Below are 23,842 nucleotides of genomic sequence, written 5' to 3' on the forward strand. Positions count from 1 at the left end.
TTACAAATGGCTATGACCCTGGTCCTTAGGAAAAGACAGCAGGCACTTTGAGCCTGTGAGCCATCTCTCCTGCTCCTACCTCTATGATGTTTTAGAAGTAGAAAAGCATACAGAGCAGCCTTCATGAATTGCATGAAATTATCCTTATCAAAAATCACCACTCAGCCTTGCAGGACATAATTCCACGCCATTTGTCTAGTGGAGTCTTATTCATGGTGGTCATCTCGATGGGTTGGCCCACATCAGGCAGTGTCTGCCATTTTTTCTTGTCTTCATTGTCCTGCTGCTACCCAGAGTCTGATGATTTAGAGAGCCACACTCATGTGGAACGGTAGATTAATCAAGAAGCCCTGGACTTGAAACATATTTCAAGAAGACTACTGAATGGTAGAATGTCAGTACCCCTTATTGAAAGAAACGGCATCCAAAATAGCATTTCTGGTGATTCCTCAAAAAGCTTGCAAATCAGATAGCATGAGAATATCATGCCATGCTGTGTTGTACTGTATTAGAACCTGTGGTTATGGCACCTGTCTTTCAAGTTCTCTATGAAGGTTTAGTTCCAAGTTGTAGGGCAGGCTGGCATAAACAAATGCATCAGGTTTATATTTGGCAATAAACCATCTATAATCTATTTTTTCTTGAGTGAAACAACAGCTCCCTTTCTACTCCAAGAGACAAGACCACAGAGGTTCCTCTGGTCAGCTGTGCACTCCTATGATCAGAATGGGCAGAGAGGACCAAGGGCTCCATCTGCTTGCATCTGTATCCGATGTAAAGAAACTGACCCACAAATACAAAACCCAATTAAGGCTGCTCTGCTCCTGTTAATGTGGAGAGGGATCTCTGAGGGGACTCTCCAAGTCACATTTCTGGCTGCTAAGTGAGATTCTTGGACAGACTCACGGTTCTCCTTGATCATCTTGTCTCCAATTTCTCATTGCTCCCATCTACCCTTGAAGTGCCTTCTGGTCTCTCTGTTGTTATTGTTAATAGTATTATATTCTGATATTTACCCTGGACTTTGGTCTCCCACTATCTGTTAGTTGTCTTCCCCAAGATCCACACTTGATACCACCTCCTTAGGGCAAGCAGATCCATCATGGCCTTCTCTCCCCTGGCTCTGCCTTCCTCTCCCTTTGCTCTGGGGACAGGACCTTTGTGTGGCTGTTTTCACTCTGTCATCCCCTGTCTCCTAGGAGAGGAATACAGCTAATGTCAGAGGTCATCTTACCCAGAACCAAGATGACTTCCTTTCCATTAAAGACGTTCTCCAGTGACATACATGATGTGTATAATTTGGGAAAACATAAAAAGTTAAAGGCTAGAATTAAAGCCAAGCCTAGCCCCCCTCTGGTCACACAGCATGGCTAGCACCTGGTGGATCTGCATCCATGTGTTTTGGAATGTTACATGTGATACCTTTGATAGTGGCCTTGACAGCAAGCATGTTACCTCACTTCCCTGAAACAGGGAGCTGTGTCTGGGAGCTTTCCTTCGAGGTCACATGGGTAGGATTTAAGCACAAGCCCAAAATCCAAGTGATTTTTTTTGTTATTGTCATCTTGCTCTTTTCCTACTTTCAAGAAGCCCTAGCCATTGTCAAGACAACTCCTGTCATGCCCATCAGTTGCCTATTCTGGGAGAAACGGTTTCCTGGCGATGGAAAAGTACGTTGATCCCATTTCTCCCTGAGGCAAATAACTCAGTATTGGACATCTTCCAAGTGTATCTCTCTCTCTCTCTCTCTCTCTCTCTCTCTCTCTCTCTCTCTGTGTGTGTGTATGTGTGTGTGTGTGTGTGTGTGTGTGTGTGTGTACAAGTAGACTCACATACATGCGAGTGTACCTGTGCACACATGTGAATGTCAGAAAGCAATCTGTGCCAACCCTTAGCCACCTTTTACCTTCTGTTTGAGACAAGGTCTCCCTGTCCTGGAACTTGGCCAAAGATCTGCCTGTCTCTGCCACGGGTATCTTGCTCTTGGTGGGACTACTGATGCACACCACCACGGCCGGCTTTTTAATGTGGCTTCTCAGGACCTAACCTCAGGTCTTCACACTTGGGATGTGAGTACCTTACCGACAGTGCCCTCTCTTCAGCTCCTGGGATAACACCTTTTATTGTTTGAGATTTTCATGCATATAATATGTTTTCATTGAATCCACCTCACTCTGTCTTCTCCAAGTATTCCAACATCCTCCCCCGCCCCCATCTCTGCTCCCTCCTGACTTAATGTACTTTTAAAAACTCCCACTGTACAGCATTTGCCAATACGTTCATGGGTGTAGGGCCATCCACTGGAATGTACCCAAGCCACCAGGGAATGTGTTACTGAAGGAATCTGACCAGTCTAACTGTTAAATTTATTTCTAATTCTTTTATCTGGACTCCCTCAAGCCAACTGAGGTCATTTTCAAAGTTTGCTGTGCTGATTGTGAGATGTAAGCTTGCTATGTTTTCACCAATGACTTGGCAGGAACTGAACCGCATTGTTCACCCCCATTGTCTGAGGGTGTCTGCCCTCTTCTCTACACATAATACCGCCGTCCTCAAATCCAGGCCTGTTCCTTGTTGTTGATGAACTCTTCCTGTGTATTTACAGAAAGACTGAACAATATTTGTGTTAATTAGAGACTGTATTCCCTGTAATGGATTTAGATTTCAGTCCTTGACCCATTTTTCTAGCAGGCTCCGGATTATTGGGTGTGGTTGAGCATTTGGGTGTAGACACTTGACCAAACCAGCTCAGTCAGTCAACAGGTCCTCCAGGCCAGGAGTGAGGAATAAAAAGAAAAAAAGACAACACTGTAGCATGACCCCAGTCAGTTCTGAGGCTGAAGCGCGTTTATTATTTTCTGGTCTGCTTTTATACCACTTTAAGTACATGCAGACTAATAAGATCAGGTCTGGGTCATAAGCAAGGCAATAAAGAAAATCCCATAAACACCTTTCTAGAGGCTGGTCAGGATGATCGAGACAAAAGGAATGCCACACAGGCCTCCGGGCCTCCGCTGAGCCTGCTCTGAGCTTCTTATTAACTCAAACGTAAATGTTCTTAATTTGAAACTATTTCCTTTTTTTTGAAAGGTTTTAAATTTCATTACTGGACAAAACACCCTTATTTAGACACAAGCAAGTCTCCAGGTTAAATGTTGAAATCCATCTGGTAGGATTGATCAATGACCACAATTCAGTCTTGCCATTGTGTGAATCCTTACAGATCCAGCTTCGTTCTCCTCCAGTGTTTTCTCTTAGAGCTGTGCCTGATATTATTGCCAGTTTTCATCTAAATCCACCGAGGAATAGGATGGTTTTGCTCTTATTTCTTTGACAGGAATCGCTTGATTCTGAAAGTCTTGTGAGACGACACGGCGAGAAAGCATAGTGCTCAAGATGGCGGAGGGAAAGGAAAGGACTCAGAAGGACTCAGAAACTATGTCCTGAGCCCGAGGCCAAAGTCAGGTTCCCACATTGAGCTTACTCCTTTTGTCCTGGCCTGATGTCAAATTCTTGCCAAGTTTCCAAAAGTGGGCCCCCAAAAGCTCTCTGCAGACACTGATTGATTCTCTCTCCTTCCTGGCCTTTCTGGTTTTGGTTAGTCTCTCCAGGTCTCCCTCCTTTGGATGCATTTAATTTTCTTTCCCTTTCAGGGGCTTCCCCTCAGGCCTTCTCTTCTAAGCCCCTCTCCCTTTCCCTGGGAGCTCCCTTCCAGTCTTTTCTTTGGGGCCTTCTATCTCTCCTTCCAAACATTTATTTTATTTTTTTCACACCAGAAATATGTCTAGAGGATCATTAAACATGTGCACCTGCACCATGTGTTACACAAGACATCATAAAAAGTGCCTGGGTTCAAATGACCTGGACTGTCAGTTGACCTCAGATGAGGTTTAGAGACAAATGCCTGAAAAGAAAAATGAGGGAGGCCTGCCAAGCGCACGGCTTCCATGGCGTCCTGGGTTCTAGTTTGGTGGAGAGTGGAAAGCAATAGACACACTTTTTCATTTGCAGGGCAATAAAGTTTCTCGGTGCAGAGCAAATGAAATTGCTCCCTGACCATCTGTTTCCCGCTCAGAAGCAATTTTCTGTATGGGAGGCACCTCAAATACGTCACAGGATTGATTTGCGGTTTTGTAGTAATGTATGGGAAGTACCAATTAATACTCCGTGTGCTCTTTGAAATGCCTGGGGGGGAGAAGTAAAGGACGCACTTAGCGCTTTAACCAGTTTGGGCTGCATACTCTGCCTGGGTTCTAGGGGAGCTCCTAATATCTGTGGCTCAGGAGAGTTTGTGATGCGCCTGGAAACATTGATCTTGGGTGGAGACGTCAAGGGCCCAGAGCTGTGGGTCAACTCTGTGTGCTAGAAACAGCTCTACACCCAGAGGTTACAAGAGGTGACATGGAGGTTGTCCTGCAGGATTTGTGAGGGAGTCCTGATTCACTCAACTGACTCAGCTAATGAATGTGTATATGAGTATACTTCTGGCACATTGCCAGGTTTTAGATGTCTAGTAGGGAACAGAACAGGCATGGCTTTGACCTAAGTGAGCCAATAAGGGCCAGGAAGATCAATAAATTTATCTTGTGATGGCTTGGTTCAGGGTAGAAGGCACTCCAAGAACACATGAGCACATTACCCCAGCCTGGGCTTTATGGAACATAAGCCCCAAGGAAGGGCTTGTGAGCGGAGCCCTGGAAGGTGAGCAGGGATGACCAGATAGAGGGAATCTGGGGAAGAGGGTTCCAGACAGAGGGTAGGGATGCAAATGGGAAAGGAGGGGCCACGGGAGGAACAGGGTGCAGAGGGAAAGGAAGGCGAAGTCAGGATAGGGAGGCAGCAGGGCTCCTGGGTGGCTACTGTCGCAATTGCAGAAACTCAGGAGAAAGAGGGCAGTCTAGGATTCAGTGGTCCCAAGGAGAAAGCAATGAGGAATGAGGGTCTAGAAGAAGGATGGCGAGTTTGCTGTGGAAATGTCCAGTCGCTGCATTTATGGGTCACGTGGTATGGTTAGTGGGCCTTAGTCTGGAGCATAGATAGAATGCAGGTGAGACTTTAGGAGACATGAGGGAATGGACCTCTGTCAGCATAGATGAGTGTCCCCAGGTGAGAACAGCGAGGATGGTAAGACTCGCCTCAGGACAGTCAAGCTTCCTGATGCCCACACTGGTGAGAGGCACCCAGTGTCCCTGGGACTCACACATAGCTTCAGAGTCTCAGGGAGACCTGGGGCATGCCACCTTAAGGCCTTGCTTGACTGAATCAGAGCCAGGGTCCTTCCTCCACTTGGTGGCCATGATCTGGCTGACACCTGATGCCAGTCAGAGGCCAGCAAGCTGGCTCAGCAAACGAGAGTCCTTGCCATGCAAGCCTGAAGACCTAGGTTCAGTTCTTGGAATGTATTGTGGAAGGAAAGAACCTATACTCAGGAGCTGGCCTCTGACCTCCACATGTGCCACAGAATGTGCATGACATGTCTCAGAAGATGAGAGGTTATAGGTGCAGGGTACGGTGATACTGTTGAGTGAGGCACATGCCAAAGACAGGAGAGTGGCAGGAAGGGACTCCAGGGTGCATGCTTCCAGGGAAGCCCTTTTACTGCCTGTAACCTGCTTGTCCTCAAATCTCTGCAGGCAAGATGTCCTTCGAGGGAGCCAGGCTCAGCATGAGGAGCCGCAGAAATGGAACTCTGGGCAGCACCCGGACCCTGTACTCCAGCGTGTCTCGGAGCACAGACGTGTCCTACAGTGAAAGTGTAAGTCCACACTGAGGTCACCTTGTCACAGCTAGGGTTATTGGGTGACCAATCTGCCATCTTTAAAAAGATAATCTCTTGTGTCCTGGGTAGTATTTGTTTTACCAGCTCTTTCTGTAGAACATAGAAGCATGTTCACTGCTGTACTGTATTTCAAGCATTTCTCGTTAAAGATAACTATCATCTTAATATATCATTAGGGAAATTTAAACACTATGTTTCTTTAATCATTGTTTTTTTTTTCTGGTGAAATTTGAAGATTTCATGAGTATAGTATAGTTGTAGTAGAATCATCTCTCGTCCCTCTTCCCCATCTAACTCCTCCCATGTTTGGCCCTCCCAGAAACACCCTACTGAATTTATAACATCTTCTTCTATATTGGTGTGTGTGTGTGTGTGTGTGTGTGTGTGTGTGTGTGTGTGTGTCTGTGTGTCTGTGTGTCTGTGTGTGTGTGTGTATGTAGCTTATTGGATATAATTAGTACTACCCTTTTAAAAAAATCTTAATTTTATGAATGTGGGTACACATTATCACTGTCTTCACACACCAGAAGAGGGCATCAGATCCCAATACAGATGGTTGTGAGCCACCATGTGGTTACTAGGAATTGAACTCAGGACCTCTGGAAGAGCAGTCAGTGTTCTTAACCACTGAGCCATCTCTCCAGCCCTAGTATCACCCTCTCCTAGGAGCAGCTGACTACCTGTTGTTCTTCTGGATAGGGGTGGGCCTTTATGAGATTTTCCTCCATCCATGTTGACATGTCGATTAGTGTGGACTCTGCAGGTCCTGGGCAAGCAGCCATAGAGTTCAAGGGAAAACCATCTCTGTCCTCCTGTTCAGAAGACATCATGCAGCAGACATCTTGGACCTGGTTCCTACAATCTTCCCAGTCCCTTGGCTAGCTCCTCAAGCACTAGGTGTAGGGACATTGTAGATGCTCTATCTGGGGCCAGGCTGCCTAGAGTCATTGATTCTCTGCATTTTGGTCATGTTTTCAGTGTTGTTTTCACAACCATAGTTCCCACAACCTCCCGTCCCAGTTTGGGACTGAGCTGTGACTCCATGTTCTCATCTCAAGTTGTTCTCTTTGGCAGTGCTCTTGCCTTGGGTTGTTTTCTCTGGCCCATCTCTCCTCATTCTGAGTCAGCACTGGCACTGCTGTTAGGCCATGGCTTATATTGGAAACAGCTTGGTTGGATACCAGGGGGCTATCTCTGTTGAATTTTACCTGTGCCACATGCGTCCCTCTCCTAGCAGCTGTCTATCAAGCTTGACACGTGCTTTTATTTGTCAGAACACCATAATCTGACGTCTAACTTCTACTGACTACAGCATTTGATGGTGGAGTAGGAATTAGCTTTATAAAGAAGGAGAAGGAACCGGAGTGTGTGTCAGGAGGGTCAGGGTGGCCAGAGATGCCATGATTTTGATCAGACTGGTGGATTGTGTGGGTCTCTGAGCTGTCAGCAAACTCACAAAAGGGAACAGCAAAAGCCTGTGCCTTCCTCCAGCTGAGACCTACATCCCAAGGCTGGAGGAGAGGAGAGAAGCACGCAGGACTCAGCACGTAAAGAGGTGCCCATCCTCGAAAGCCCCCCTGGCCTTGTACAGCCCCAAGACTGAGAGTCACCGTAGAGAGACATTTTGGTGCTGTATGGTGACAGAGTGAGCAAAGGTAATGGGGGCCTCTCTGGAATTCTCAGGCTTTCCTCTCGTTCTCCTCCTCCTTATTCTCTTTTGACCCCAACCCTAGTACTGGAAGGCTCTCTCAAAGGACCACTGGCCTCTGGGACTGGGGTCCTTGGAAGTGGGATGAAGGCTGAGACTTCTAGGTTCCGGGGTTCTGGTTTGCTCCGTAAGCGCATAGATACCTCCCAGAGAGTGCATCTTCAGAGGGAGGTTTTTGGCAACAAATCATTAAAAAGAAACCATCAGCCTCCTTCCAGGATCATTCTGTGCTTCGCACAGCTATGGAGTTCTGTCCTTCAGATTAGGAGGACTCAACGTCATCTAAGTGGAAGACCTTTCTTATGGGGAAAGCTGGGCAGCACAGAGTTGCAAAAGCTTCTTATGCAGGGGTGCACAGGAACAGTGTTCACCCTAAGTTTTGTTGGGGAATAGACATAGGTGTGTAGCTTCCCAGCTTCCAGAAGCTATCACCACGACTACCTCAGAACCACCTCCAGCCTAGGAAGCAGAGAGCCTCTGTTTGAACAAGTGCAGCTGTGTCTACCAGCACTCTTTTGTGAGTTCTTTAGTTTTTGCTCCACACTACTATTTGGGGGACAGGTCCATGCCAATGCACTTGCACCTGTAAATTTATTTTTGTTCTGCTGTGTGAACTTTATTATGGGCTTATGCTTATCCAACCTCAAAGAAGCAGATTCTTGGGTTTCTGACTTTTGGTGTTGGGCGGAAGACTATTCAGTGTACTTGGATGTGTACACTGGATTTATCTGTAAAAAATGTGCTTTGAGTTGAGGACTGATAAAATTTATGGGGCCACTCATGGTCAAAGAGTAAGGAAGGAGGCAAGGATCCCCAGTGCCTGATAACCAAGGATGGGGTCACTCATGTTCAAAGAGTAAGGAAGGAAGTGAGGGTCCCCAGTGGACTTGTCAGTGTAGGAGTTGGGGATGCGTGGTGGACTCCATCCAGGAGAGGAACCCGCACCTTTTGGAGTGCATACCTAGTGCTGGCCATGCTGCAGGGGACAAGAACTTAGGGCTGGCTTCAGAGCCAGTCTATCTTGTAAGGCCACTTGTACTGGAAGGTGTCTGAGTTCTTCAGCTGCCAGCACCCATGACCCGCAATTGACAGGGGCCTTCAGGAAAGGGAAGCCCCTAGCAGCCCCACTTTATCAGGACTAGACATCCCGGAGGATGGATGAACTGAGTAGAGGTGTCTCGTGAGACACTGCTCTCCTCTTCATGGGTCCTCAGAGAAATGGCTTCCTGTGCAGTAGTCGTGAGTGGTGCCGGTTTACTCTCTCATCCATTGATGATGTGAGATGTGAAATCCTTCACCTTCCTCCTCATCTCCATGGCAGCCAACTGTCGGGCTAGGCTTTGTCTACCTGGTGCATGTAAAATGGCTTCTTCTTCTGGGTGAGCTTTCCATGCATCCATGGCTTTCCTGTGGGCCCCCTTTTTTTCTTATCTCCTCTGTCTCTTGATGTTTTCCTATTGGGCTATCTGCTTTGTTTTTACTGATTGACGGTCCTTTTGTATTCTGACCACAATACATATGGTACGTAGCTGCTGCAAATTCTCTCACTGTGAGGAATGTATTTTCAAAATACTGTTTTCAAATGTCTCTGCCAACGTGAGACAGGCTGCTGGCTTCTAAAGGTTTTGGCTAACTGTTGCAAGTAGTTTCCAGTTGTGCCTAACCACTTTGCCCACCATAGAATGAATTCAAATGGATGGCATTTGGGAAAAACCTTTTTAAAAAGCGAGTGGAAGAGGCACGGAAATGTGCAGAGATAGTTTTTCTAATCCCAAACTATCATCCAACACTTTTGTTTCCTGATAACTGTGAAGACTAAAAAACGTGTGTGTGTGTGTGTGTGTGTGTGTGTGTGTGTGTGTGTGTGTGTGTTTGTGTGTATGCCATTTATACATAAGACCATTCTATGCATCTTTTGGAAGCATTTTCATTTAGTGAATCAGTTTAAATGTATGTGTCATTAAAAGTAAACCCAGACTACAGTAAAAGAAACAAAGAGGTTGCCATGGCAATCTTTGAAGGAGGGCTAGAGCATAGCATCCGTTAATACCAGCAGGTCTGAGAACAAATGAGTAACAGATTACTCCGTGTTTTTCTCTTCACAGGATTTGGTGAATTTTATTCAGGCAAATTTTAAAAAACGAGAATGCGTCTTCTTTACCAGAGACTCCAAGGCCATGTAAGCCACAGCTTTTCTCCGCTTTTGCTTCTGTGATTCAGAGTAGAGCGCCACCAGCTGTTAGTACAGAGTTCTCTCTTAGATGGTGTGTGATTAGCTTGGATTTGACAAGACACGCCTGTAGTTGTTCCCTGGCCTTGTCCTTCCCTGTTGTCTTTTAGCGTTAGCACTATAGCAGTTGCCAAAGTCACTGAGAGTGAATGTCATTCCCTGTGGTACTGCCACAGCCTAGGAAGGCGTCCACTCTGTGGCACAACACTGTGCAAGCAAAGCCATACGCTCTCCACTGCTGAGGGTCACTCCTTCCCAGCTGAGGTCCTCGGAACTTCCCTTCTAATTGTGTGTTTCTCTGCTACCCCAAGTCTCCTGTGTTTGGGGGACCCCACGAACCTAACACACATTGGGGGGCTTTTATAATGTCAATGATCTGGTGAGAAAATGACAGATTTGATCCTGTGTGATATAAGACAAGGGTCTCAAATGAAGTGGCAAGAAATACTGATACCCTATTTCACCATTATTTGACAAACTAGATGACATAGGCCAAAGATCCCTGCTGAGACCCTGGGGTTGCTACACGTGGACTAAGCCCAGATGAACCCTTCACTCCCATCCCTAGTGCATGTCTGTTTCTTGAATGGTCCCTGGAGGAAGATGCTGGAACCTCTCCTCTGCTGGGCACCTTTGAGACACTGTGTAGCCTAGCAGCTACCTGCTCACACTCTCAAAGTGGGAATCCCATGGATCTGATCTACTTTCACTTCTTGGGTCCTAAGTAGAATCAGGAAGTCCAGTATCTGCAACTGCAGCTCTTTGCAATAAAACTCCCTGTTTCCTACGTGCTATGAGCATGGTAGTGGCATGTAACTACTGATCTTTTGAAATATGGCTTGTGTCACCAGTGAACTGAATTTCCGGCTATAATGATTCTTCATTAAACTGCAAATAGCCAAGCATGGTTCAGGACCACAATAGAGATGGATATAGAACTTTTGTTCTGAGGATATGAAGTAGGGTGACAGTGCCTCCCATCCTCCCCAGCTCCCCCACCCCCACACCCTACACTGCTATCTCTGCCCCTCCTCCACGTGTCTACCCACTGAGTCCTTTCCTGGTAAGCCTCTTCTCTAGTTTCTAAATGAGTCATGCATATTGGTCCTTGGAGGGCAATTAGCCCATAAAGGAGATAGACAACTTGCTTGGTCAAAAGGTCGTTTAAGACGTTACCCCTATCTTTAACAGGAACAAGGGCTCAAGAGCCTGTCAAGCCTTTCCTTGTAGCAAGGAAAAATGGGGTATCTGCCACCCTGCCATGAGCTTGGGTGGTTGCGGACATGGCCAAGGGAGAGTGGGATTGGCAGGCAGCAGTGGCAGGGGGAGCAGCCTTGTCTCAGGATGTACCCTGGGACTTGGTAAGAGAGAGGGTGTGCAGAAATGACTCCCTCCCAGCAGACGCTTCCTTCTTGCCTGAGTTGAGCGAAGCTCCCTGGGGGCTGTGCAATGGAAGGCAAGGATCCTGGTGGGGAGGGCACAGGATCTAGTCTGTAGCTTGAGTTTTTATAATTAGAAAAATGTTTCCACAGGTATTTTGAGTCATGGCAGTTTTCCCACTCTGCAGTAACTAGGGGGTTTCCATGATATAGAGTTCTATGAGTTGAATCGAAAAGAGGAGACTTGCTATGGGGAGACAGGAATGCCACCTAATGACAGGCAGTGGTTGGGTCTCTTGTATAGTTAGAAGCTCTGTGACTTGATTTGTGGGGACTCAGGAATTCCTCTCTACTCTCATTGCTGCTCCTCTCTGTACCAACTTCCTTCTTCCTTGGTACTGGCAGCACTTGGTTGTATGGTCTGAAGGGAGAGGAGAACAGATCCTCTGGCCCTAATTCTGACTTTGTTTCCAAATTTCTAAGAGAGGGACACCAATGTTGATACTGTCCCTGTTGACTGTGGGACAACAATGTGCATAGACAAGGTCACCTTCATGCAATGTTGGTGCTGGGGAGGAAGGACAGTCTTGTCGGGACCCAGGTCAAGTGTGTGCTCCCTAGTAGGGGGCTTTAAGAGGTTGCATTTCCTGAGAAATTTGAGAGCAACAGTTTCCTGGATGAGAGCAGCTGCTGCTGAAGACTCCTGAGGAGAGGTTTTTATTCCTCATGATAGTCTCTCCCTTGGGTGGCTTTGGTGGCTATCCTGACCTCTGTACCTCACATGGAGGGCTCTTAACAGAGAACCTCTGGGCCCCTGGAATGTAGCTGAGGCCACAGCTTCCTGGCAGTAGAAATAGGCAGGTTTGACTTGACCATACATTCTTTTCTTCTGGAGTGGTCATGACACTTGCCTACTGAGCTGTGAACTTCTTCTGGTTGAGCATTTAGAAGGATTCGCAGGAACACACTTCACCCTCACCACCTATAAATGAAAACATGACCTACTGCCAGACAGCAGTCTTAGGACTCGCCCTACATTTTGCAATATGCCAGACAAACTCGACAGTGAGGAAGACCTTGAAGCACAGAGCTTCCTCTGCTCCATGGCAGCTGTGTCTATGCATCCTTGTGTCTCAGAAGGAAAACTAAAATATCTACTTGACACAAATCGTTGCGGATGCTTGCAGATATAAATTATTTACCAGAAGACTGGTCAATGCCATCCCTGTGTGCTCCTCTACTCACACAGTGCTTGCTAGATGTCATTATATTTTTGAATAGAGAATATAAAGTAAAGAATCCAGCCAGAAACAACCTTAACAAGATTTTCTCAATTGATATATCTTTATGTGGCTCAGCCTGTTGTGGGAGTTTTTGCTACAGTATCATCTTGCATGGTTGACTGAGTGTGCAGGCCACAAAGATGCTAAAGTGAGTGAATCTTTTATACTGTTTCCATATCTTGGAGTAGGCCCACATCTTGGGTCATGGTCTTTATTGTGAGAATGGAGACATTAATCCTAGCCTGGGCAAAGGGCATACAATAGGACATTGAGCTTTTGGTCAGCCATTTGGTAGCATATGATATTGTCTAACTCCATTGTTCCCTTGTTCTGTCCTTCTGAATTGTTGTACTGGTCCAACATGGGCTGTGTTTGCAGAAACTTTACTTCTTTTTGGTTGTTAGTCCTTCAGTGTTCCTAAACTTGCATGCATGCACCACCTTGAGCTGAAGGTCTCCTTGGCAGAGCATGCACTGTGCACCAGACTCACTTGATGCCTTGTGTCATTTCCAGCCCTCACGGCAAGCCTGGCAGGGGAGGGACTTTGCCAGGAGCAAGGAACCATTTGCTTGGTCCTTTCATGTTCTTCGCCAGGTTTGTACTTAGCCACTCCCAGGAGATGCTGAGTAATGTGAGGGCGGGAAATTGCCTAGACTCAGCTTGGGATGGTGCAGATTTTATTTCATCATAAGCAGCGTCCTTAGACACGCGTTGAACAGTTGCAGAGTATTATGGAAGGAGGGGAGGAGAGGCTTGTCCACTTCATGTGTATCTCTTTATCCTCCTTCTACTTCCTGTTCTGCATATATGTCCATAAATGGACAGTTAACATGGATTTCTGCTGTACTTCCAATAGGGGGAGCTGATATCCACTATTGCAGTTTTCCTTGTCTGGTTCTCACAGTTATTGCCCCAAAGTCTCCGAACCAGTAAAGAAGGGTGGCTTCTAAGCTCTGGAGAACTTTGGGCCCTTCGAAGGGACAATGTCTCCCCCATTGAGGAAGAAGAGTTTATGTGCACCCAGAATAGCATCACTTGCTGGGCATCTGATGAGGCTGACTCTGAGGCACGATGCCTGCATGTTCCTGGGTTCCAATGAGATAGCGAGGACCCATGTGAGAAGCTGAGTCAATGGTTCCCACACCCCTGAGCTCCATTCCTTACCAGCTTCATGACTTCTAACACAGCCAATGGGCTCCATGAGGGCAGGGCTCTCTTCACCTCTCTCTGCTTCCAGCACAGGGTAAGCTTGTTGGCAAACATAATTAGCAGTGGGAACAAAACATCAAACTAGTTTCCAGACAACCAACCAAGGCGAGGGAACAGTCTGGGAAAACGAGGCCATGGTTGAGTTTTTGACCTGTGTTGACTGAAGTTAATAGTGCATTGTTTAATCCTAAGATGTGATAAGCCATCTAAATAGATGGAAATCTGTTGCTTCCCATGAACATGGTTTGCTCAGGGAGAGCATATGCAAGTGTGGTTATGCCCAGAGCCAGCATATCGAAGGCACCCAGATCAACCAAAATGAGAAGTGGAACTACAAAAAACACACCAAGGAGTTTCCAACAGACGCCTTTGGGGACATTCAGTTTGAGACTCTGGGGAAGAAAGGCAAGGTAAGCAACCGTGTTCTCCTTTCATATACGTGATAAGAGCTTGGGCTGCCTGAGTTACCTTGAGTTGTCCAGTAACGTGGCGGGAGAGAGATGGGTAATAACTATCAGCAATCATAGAAAGAAAAAACAAGTCGTGAAAGCCAAAAGACTATTTATGTTCGGTCAGAGAACTCAGCAATGAAGGGTGGGATCGTAAACATGCCATGGGTCCCTGTGACATCTGTTGAGCTTAACTTTCAGAGGATAGAAGAGCGTTTTTTTTGTGAGTGGTCTCTTTAGTTTGAGACAGCGATCCTGAGGATATACCGTAGCTCCAATCAGGGTGACATTTCTCCATATTCATGAGTTTTACAAGGGTCTTTCCATTAGAAACTGGTCTTCTCCAAGTGTTTCAGTGACAGTTCAATCCACAGGCTGGATGCCCAGACTTTGACCCCATACATCCCCAAGCCCTGACTTGGCAGTCCCTGAGCACGCCCAGCTCCATTTGCATGGATCAGTGAATCTCCCTATAGCCCTGTCCATCTCTTCCTTGGCTCATCCACGTGTGCCAGGATGGCTGTTTGAGGACCCTTTCACCATCTCTTGCCTACTCTGCTTCCAATAACTCAAAGGCCAGGTGGAATTGTAGGTTTGCTATCTGGTTTGTGGAATCTTCCAGGATCTCCCTTCCCTCACATCTTCCTTCCATTTTCCTGTGAGGCCCTGCCTAGAACACCCTATCCCGTGCCCTAGGAGCAGGCAGCCACCCAACATCTCAGGAGCAGAGTACACAAACCTGGTGCTTTTATCCTGTCCCCACAGTACTTACGCTTATCCTGTGACACGGACTCTGAAACCCTCTACGAACTGCTGACCCAGCACTGGCACCTCAAAACACCCAACCTGGTCATCTCAGTGACGGGTGGAGCCAAAAACTTTGCTTTGAAGCCACGCATGCGCAAAATCTTCAGTCGGCTGATCTACATCGCTCAGTCTAAAGGTACGCAGGAATTGAGCGCATACTCGAGGGTCATTCTGCACTGCATCTTGGGTGCTGGAGACAAAGTTTCCACATGCCATTTTACCACAGAATCCAGATGCTCCTAGAAGTATGTGTATATGTGCATATAATTAAATATAATTATATGTGGGTATGTGCACGTGACTACAGGTAACTTCAGAAGCTGGGAAAGGGCTTGGTTCCTCCTGGAGCTGGAGATACAGGAAGTTGTGAGCAGCCATTTGGGAATTGGGGTTGGGATCCAGGTCTTCTGCAAGAGCAATACACCCTCATAATGGCTGAGCTATCTCTCTAGCCCCGAAGAAATGTAGGTTTTTTATTATAAATATAATTCTCAGATGGATGTGAAAGACAAGATGCTTTGGCTGACAGATTCACAGAGTAGCTCTCACTCAGGTGTTGCCTTGATTTAAAAAATAAAAGCCTCCCAGTATTTTAATTTAATTATTTACACATATAAAATTTTACCCAGAAGATTCTATTAAATCAAAAAGGGTGTTTCAATGAGATGCATCTTTAATCTCAGAGATCATTGATGTACTTTTGGAAGCAGAGGGTACAGGATAGGCTATGAGCACTGTGTGGGTGCATGACCAGATAATGCTGGCTTTGACTTCATATACTTAACTTCGTGCCTTCTCTCTTTTTGCCTTTGAAACACTTTCGAGCCTTACAGAAATGTTTCGAGAGTAACACGATGAACATAAATGCTCACATCTAGACTGACTGATGGCCCGCACTTACCACATTTGTCCTCTCTTGTTTTGTGAATATTCGTAGACTAGGGCTTGGGGCAAGATGATTTGAGTGCAGGCTGCAGACATCATGGCTCTTAGCCAAGTTCACTGGCATGCATCTCCTAAGAGGGGGATGTACCTGCACGTCTATTTCAGTGCAATTTTCTGACTGAGGGCATTTTATACTGAGACTATAGTATAATAGTCTATTGTGCCCTTTAATAACGAGTTTTCTAAGTAAGAAACATATTTTCCATCTGGATTCCAAATTCCCCTAACTTTTCAGATCTTTCCAGTTTCCTTACATCAGCACTAGGTCTCAGCCTTTGTCTGGCTTCGCACTTCAACAACCACGCACACAGCAGTAGCTTTGTAGATCGCATCTCAACTTAGGTTTGATTGATGCCTTTCTCGTGAGCTGGCTTATCTGAACTCACTATTCTTGGAACTTCTTTTGCAGAGATTCATTGACTGACAGAGCTGAGGAAACACACTTTATCTTAGATATGAATGTTCCAGTGTACGCCCAGGGTTGTTGTAGACCCTGGGAATATGAGAGAAGAAAATACACAAAAGTCCCCGGCACTGGGGCCAGCAAGATGGCTCAGCACATAAAGGTGCTTGTTGTCAAGCCTAAGAATCAGGGTTTGATCCCTGGAACCCACATGATGGGAGGAGAGAACTGACTCTTTTTTTTTTTTTTTTTTTTTTTTGTTCTTTTTTTCGGAGCTGGGGACCGAACCCAGGGCCTTGCGCTTCCTAGGCAAGCGCTCTACCACTGAGCCAAATCCCCAGCCCCTAAGAACAAAGAACTTCTCCCCCCCCCCCCCCCCCCCCCGGAGCTGGGGACCGAACCCAGGGCCTTGCGCTTCCTAGGCAAGCGCTCTACCGCTGAGCTAAATCCCCAGCCCGAGAACTGACTCTTGAAAGTTATACTCTGACCTACACTTGTCCTGTAGCACCCCAGGGCTCATGGTAGGAAGGCTTTCACAGGAGTCTGCAAGCACAGGACAAAAACCTTACCCAGTATGAGCTGGAGTTCTGTTTCTCCTCTCTCCTCCACAGGGGCATGGATTCTTACCGGAGGCACTCATTACGGGCTGATGAAGTACATAGGTGAGGTGGTGAGAGATAACACCATCAGCAGGAACTCGGAAGAGAACATCGTGGCCATCGGCATAGCGGCCTGGGGCATGGTCTCCAACAGGGACACCCTCATCAGGAATTGTGATGATGAGGTACGGGTGAGCCAGGGAGCTCTGCATGGTCACGAGGGGCGGGGGGGAGACTAGGGCAGTAGCTGTGGCAGTGGTTCTCAACCTTCCCACCGCCGCGACCCTTTCATACCGTTCCTCATGTCATGGTCGTCCCCAATCATAAAAGGTTGTGGCTTCTTCATAACTGTGGTTTTGCTACTGTTAGGGATCGTAGTGTAGACATGTGATATGTAGGCTATCTGATAAGTGACTCCTGTGAAGGAATTGTTTGATCGCCCCACCCAAAGGGATTGTGAGCCTGGTCTTGAGAACCACTGGGCTTGGCCTGAGGGCTGGGGCTCTTTGATGGAGCCAGATCATGGAAAGCCTGCCTTATAAGAACAGCATTTTTACCTTGGCAATTAAAACATAAGGGTTGTCATGGGGATACTTGTTGTGGTAAAAAATAAAAAAGGGTGGAACGGTTCCCACATGTCCGCACTCTCACTAGTTCTGGCTCTATTGGGCCATTGGAACGAGTGCTAATTTATCTCAGCGACCCCATGCTGCCCCCAAGTACGCTCTGACCCAGGCAGCAATCTCTCTACCCATCTAGTTCCCACACCAGGAATACACATCCCAATTCCGTGGCAGGCCCAGTTGCCACATGAAAGAGCTCACCACACAATAACCTCGAATCCAATTGATAAGATATAATTTGCCCATCTAGACAACACAAAATTCTGTACACACCTATTCCTTAAAAATAGTTGTAACAACCTGTATCTATGTGCAGAGAAGAATCTTACCATCTGCCACCCAGCTCCTTCTCTCCTGCTTTTCCCTCCTTCTAAAACCTCTGTTCCTACCTCCCTTCCTTCTCGTCCAATGACAGGCCTTGTTTTTATCTTGGCTGCCTTCACTTGCATAATGACATCATCAACCTACAGATACTTAAGGGACTCCAAAGCTTGGGGTAACCATGAGGTATTTTGTTATTAAAATCTGTCCCCAGAAAACTCAGGTTAGATTTGGACCCATTGTTTTTATAACTAAGATCCAAAACCATCTCAAAAGAGTTCACCGGCAAGGGGCTGGGGATTTAGCTCAGTGGTAGAGCGCTTACCTAGGAAGCGCAAGGCCCTGGGTTCGGTCCCCAGCTCCGAAAAAAAGAACCAAAAAAAAAAAAAAAAAAGAAAAAAAAAAGAGTTCACTGGCAGGCATAATCTTACATTGTTGTGCCAGATTCTTGGGAATTCAAATCCACACCACCAAGTGTTTCTTAAGAACTGATTTAGAGAGTAGCAGGCCTCTCTCAAATCTTGTACAGAATGTACTGGAGACATATGATGTCTACTGTCCTATAAGTCAAGTGTGGTGTTTTAGAAACAGCGAGAAACTTCCCAGTTCAGAAGGTTCGGGCTGGATGTTCAGAAATCGAAATTTAATGTACATTTTCCTCTGTCTGTGGCTCAGTAGACATTTAGATGGTAAATGTTAAGAGAGCTGGTTTTAAAAATCATTTTTTTTGCCATTTTTAAGATTTAAAAGGGGCACAAGGAACCTAGGAGTCAACTTTGTGTTCTTCCCAGAAGACCATTTAGAAATGTGTCAGGAGGATAAAATTTATTTGTGGGGAAAGTCCCAACAATTACAGTCATAAAATTCATCCATAGAGAATTTAATATTGGGGCAATATATTCATTAAAATATTTCTGTAATAGCCAAGAATTGACATGAGTCTAAATATCCAGCAATACCTGAAACTAGGTATTTATTATTAGGTATCAGAATCTAGTAATATTGCTACAGAAGGAAGTCCAGACACATTCCCATACAAAAATAAGGGCTAACCATGGAGGTAGGAAAATACTACTTCTGAGATGTTTATGTACCATGGAAATGCTTGTAATTATAAATAAGGAATTACGAAACACAGACAAGCATGCATAGAAAAATAACTAAATGCACATTGAATCTCCATGACAACAAACCCCGACTCTTAGAATTAAGTATAATTTCCATTCTCCTCTTGCATTCTGCAGCCTTCATTTCTGTAGGAACCATAGTTTTCAGAGGCTTAAATTGTACTGTTAGTTTTTATTCCTTTCATGTCTCTGATGTCAATCTTTAGTGGATGATGTGTGTCTTAGTTAGGGTTTTATTGCTGTGAACAGACACCATGACCAACATAACTCTAATAAGGACAACATTTAATTGGGGCTGGCTTACAGGTTCAGAGGTTCAGTCCATTATCATCAAGGCAGAAGCATGGCAGCATCCAGACAGGCATGGTGCAGGAGGAGCTGAGTTCTACATTTTCACCCAAAGGAAGCCAGGAATAGACTAAGCATCCTCAGGCAGCTAGGGGGAGGGTCTCCAAGCCCACCCCGCAGTGATACACTTTCTCCAACAAGGCCACACCTTCTAATAGTGCCACTCCCTGGACCAAGCATATGCAAACCATCACAATATGGTTTTGCAGTAAACTCTTAGGTGTTGTGGTGGGCTTTCTGGTTTCTCTAGTATTCATTTCCATGGGTTATGGTGTTTAATCTCCTGTATGAAATTAACTGTTCATGATAATCTCGTTGGCCACATCTTCTGATATGCGCTCACTGGGCTCATGTAGCACTTGTGGGTAGAACAGAAACTCGGCTAAACTGAACCAAGACCACTGTCCAAAGCGCTATGTGCACTGTAGATTCATTTCTGAGTATTTTGTCTCCCGCCATCTGTTTCTTTTTTAATTCTTTAGTCATTATTATATTCTTGAGTCATGAGAGCATTATACACACATGAAGAAAAGAGAGCATTTTTTGCTGTCTGTCCTAGGCTGTCTGTTATCATACCTTTTCTGCCTGAACTTTGATGTTCTTTGTCAGGTTCAGTCACTAGGGGAAGCCTATAACAAACACGCGTTCTCTGACTTCAGTAGGGTCATAACACTGTCCGCCTGTATCTCAAAGACAAGTATCCCTGTGCCTCACAGGGACATTTTTCAGCTCAATATATCATGGATGACTTCATGAGAGATCCTCTCTACATCCTGGACAACAATCATACCCACCTGCTGCTTGTGGACAACGGTTGTCATGGACACCCCACAGTGGAAGCCAAACTTCGGAATCAGCTGGAGAAGTACATCTCTGAGCGCACCAGTCAAGGTCAGCATTTAGGGACCCAGAGGCCAGCCATGAGCTGTTGTGGCGACAGCTAGTGCTGCACTGCTAGCCCTCTTGATTGAATGTCTTCACTGTGAGAGAGAAATTAAGATTTCCCCTTTCTTCAGCATCCCCAGAGGGCTTCTGCTGCAAAGTCACTGACATACGTCCTTCAGCATGCTGAGGGCAGTGACAGATAACTTCTTGTACTTTCATACCAGTTTAGGAAGCCTGCTGGCTTTTCTTCTAGTAGCATTTAGAACAAGTGAAGCCCCTAAGGGAAAAATACGGATTTAAGAAGCAAAGCATTTAGGTAGGGTTAGGTAAGAAGCCATCTTACTAATGTCACAATTGAAAGGTTATTTAATGCTTTAGTTTCTATGGACTACCAGGAGAGATTTACCTAAAATGTTGGTTTTGCAGAAACTGAGTGCAAGATTTTGCCTGATAAACCACAGGTGTCTTCCCTTCCTGTGGACTGAAGGGTGCTAAAGGGTGTCTTGTTTTGGAGAGAAGTTGCCCTGTGACTGAGTGACAGAGTGACTCACAGGACATTCTCAATTGTTTTCCCTAAAGAAGTTATTTATAGATGCACTAAACTCCACTGAGAGAATGCCTCATTATGCAAATTTGTCATCCACTTAAGAAAGCACAGAATTACACAAATGAGGAAGAGAATATGAGAAAACTTCAACCCACTGTAATCAACTCCACAAATGTTTTTAAAGATTTATTTATTTATTTATTTTATGTATGACTACACTGTCGCTGTCTTCAGACACTCCAGAAAAGAGCATCAGATCCCATTACAGATGGTTGTGAGTCACCATGTGGTTGCTGGGATTTGAACTCCGGACCGCTGGAAGAGCAGTCAGTGCTATCAACTGCTAAGCCATCTCTCCCGCCCCACAAATGTTAATGAAGCACCAACTTCAGCATTTTCAAAAGCGGCAACAAATTGCAACATTGTACATCACACAGTTCTGGTGCACAGCAATTCATTCCTCAAGATCAAGGTCAAATTCAAGTAGCTATGACCCACGACTTGAGCTCTCAGAGCAGATGCTCCTCCCACCTCCTGCCACACCTTGTCCTTAAGATGGAGTCCAAACTCACTTTCTTCTTTGTTTTACAGATTCCAACTATGGTGGTAAGATCCCCATCGTGTGTTTTGCCCAGGGAGGTGGAAGAGAAACTTTGAAAGTGAGTTCTGGCTTGGTTTTCTGAAAGGCTGGTCTACAGATTACTCAATAGATGTACCCTCCCCCCAGTCTTTTGGCTTTATCTGATCTTTTAAAACTAAATTTACAGTTACTATATAAAATAAAACACACTGTGAGCTTTTCATACACGGACAGCCTGTACTTTTCTCATGCTCAGTCCACTACTCTCTCTCCCCATTTCTATAGTTTCTTTCCTTCTGCCACACAGTCTCTTCTCCCTTCATGGCGTGTGTGTGTGTGTGTGTGTGTGTGTGTGTGTGTGTGTGTGTGTGTACTCTAGATTCTCCATACAAGAGGAAGTATGATTGTCTTTTCTTATTTAACACTATTATCTACAGTGCCATCCATTTCCCTACAGATGACAAGGCTTCATTTATAGCTGACTAAAACTCCATTGTTATAGCCAGCACTTTATCCATCCACCTATCAGGCAGCTAGTCTGTCTGTGACTCTTAGCTATTGTGGACAGTTTCATAGTGAACATGGGAGAGCATGAGGGAGCTAGAATCTCTCGTGTCAGCTGACTTAGATTCCTTTCTGGTGTATACTCATGAGTGGTAGGCTGGGTCTTATGGTTTTTCTATTTCTATTTTGAGGCACCTCTATGCTTATTCCTATAACCACTGAGCTAATTTAAATTCCAATCAGAAGCACATCAGGGTCATTTTTCCTTGGCACCTCACCAGCATTTTCTTGCATTATTCCTTGATGTTAGTCAGTCTGATGGGGATGAGATAGCCAAGAATGTTAAACGTAATTTTATAATTCTTTGACCCTTGGCAGTTCTTGTTTTGAGGACCAATCTGTTGAATTTAGTTGCTCATTTGATGACTATATAATTTGGGGTTTTGGTACTTGATTTTTGGCGTCTATAGATTCTAGATATTAATACCCCATTAGCTGTAGGTAGGGCTGGCAAAGCTTGCTCTCCCGTTCTGGTAGCTGTGTCTTCCCTCTGCGGACTGTTTTCTTCGCTGTGGAGGAGTTTTCTTATTTCATGCAACTCCAGGCCTCAATCCCTGTTGCTGTTTTCTGACCCACTGGGATCCTTCCTGGAAGGTGCTTGCTTCTATATCTTGAAGTGTTCTTCCTAGGTTCTTCTGCCTTGGTTCAACGTTTCTGGTCATGTATTAAGGTCTCTGATCCATTTTTCTTTGATTTTGGTATAGGATGAGTGATAACCATCTATTCAGCTTAGTATGCTAATCTGTTTGGCAGTTTTTGTTTGTTTGTTTTAACTTTCAGGGCTTGACATATGTCATTCTATGCTTTTCTGACTTGGTGTTTCCCCTGAGTCCACTGATACCTCCAATGGGATTACTTTTGTGAATTGGCATCTTTTCCTGGAAACTTGAGATGGCGCTTTTTTGTGTTACCATTTTAACTATATTACATTGTGGAAAGATCCCCACCCCACCCCCGCCCCCTGCCATATGTATTTAAGTTCTAAAATACTTCTTGTGTTTGGATGGTCCTTCTATTCCCGACTGGACTTTTTGCTATAAATTCCACTGGATAGCTTTTCTGTGTTTTAAGCTTTAATTGCAGTTCCTTTTTCTCAGTGTTACAGATCTGGTCTCTTGATGATGTCCCGAATTCTTGAAAGCTATATTCATGACTTTCTTGACTTTGTCGCCTATACTATATGGAAGTATATATATATACTCACTCTTTATGGAAGTGAGTAGGAAATATTTTCCCACCATGCGCCATTCCTTTACTGGACACAGGTTGCTCCTCAGCTGCAGAGTTGGGAGATGCATCTAGAGTGGAATAAATAACTCCTGGGGATCCTGGACTCCATGTGCAGGAATCTCACTGCCAGGTGATGCTGCCAGCATGGAGTGCCTGAATGGTTCTGCACCGGTGACACTCAGGACCGTGCTTTTGATGTTACTGTTGCACCTGCTACTGTTGCACTAAATTCAGGCCTCTGGCTCCAAAGAGATGAGCATCAGCAAGACTGCATTGTAGTTAATGGACACGTGGATACATTGTAGTTAATGGATACAGAGTAGTTAATGGGCACATAGATACATTGTAGTTAATGCACAAATGGATACATTGTAGTTAATGGATACAGAGTAGTTAATGGATACATTGTAGTTAATGAATGCATGGATACATTGCCTTACAGAGGGGTTTTTCTTTTTTGCTATAGGAATAAGAACTTCTGTGAAAATAACAATCAACTCTTTTCTTAATTATTTCTATGCCCACCTCCCCCTTCCTGATTTTCGTTTAAAACTGGAGTTAGGATAAACAGACCTGCACACCGTCACCTTCTCTGCCCCAGGAACTCAAGTGCAGCAGCACAGTTTCCAGCCCTTGCTGGCAAAATGACCTGGAATCATAGATGAACACTCACTGTCTGTTCTTTTATGCATCAATGGCCTTTCATTTATTAATTCAACAGATACTTATGAGATACTATAAGAGCCGCTATTGGGACTGCTGGGTTTTTGCTTGTTTAGTTTAAAGCCATTCAGGAGCTTTTCAAAGAAAAATATTTTAAAAGAAA

General features: G+C 45.3%; 1 protein-coding gene and 1 pseudogene across 2 annotated transcripts in view; one reads left to right on the forward strand and one right to left on the reverse strand.

Annotated features, from left to right (window-relative positions):
* Trpm8 (transient receptor potential cation channel, subfamily M, member 8) overlaps positions 1-23,842 on the forward strand; it is an 86,231-nt gene that overhangs the window by 7,195 nt on the left and 55,194 nt on the right. For both annotated transcript variants that reach the window (NM_134371.3, XM_087564679.1), the window contains 7 exon segments: positions 5,634-5,755; positions 9,593-9,666; positions 13,842-13,998; positions 14,803-14,980; positions 16,804-16,976; positions 19,927-20,101; positions 21,234-21,301. In NM_134371.3, coding sequence (NP_599198.2) covers positions 5,639-5,755; positions 9,593-9,666; positions 13,842-13,998; positions 14,803-14,980; positions 16,804-16,976; positions 19,927-20,101; positions 21,234-21,301 — 942 coding nt within the window. In that variant the 5' untranslated portion in view covers positions 5,634-5,638.
* Positions 3,218-5,577, reverse strand: LOC148003835 (large ribosomal subunit protein eL39-like; annotated as a pseudogene).

Source organism: Rattus norvegicus, chromosome 9 (assembly GCF_021556685.1).
Source record: "Rattus norvegicus strain SHRSP/BbbUtx chromosome 9, alternate assembly SHRSP_T2T, whole genome shotgun sequence".
NCBI classification, from domain to species: Eukaryota; Metazoa; Chordata; class Mammalia; order Rodentia; family Muridae; genus Rattus; species Rattus norvegicus.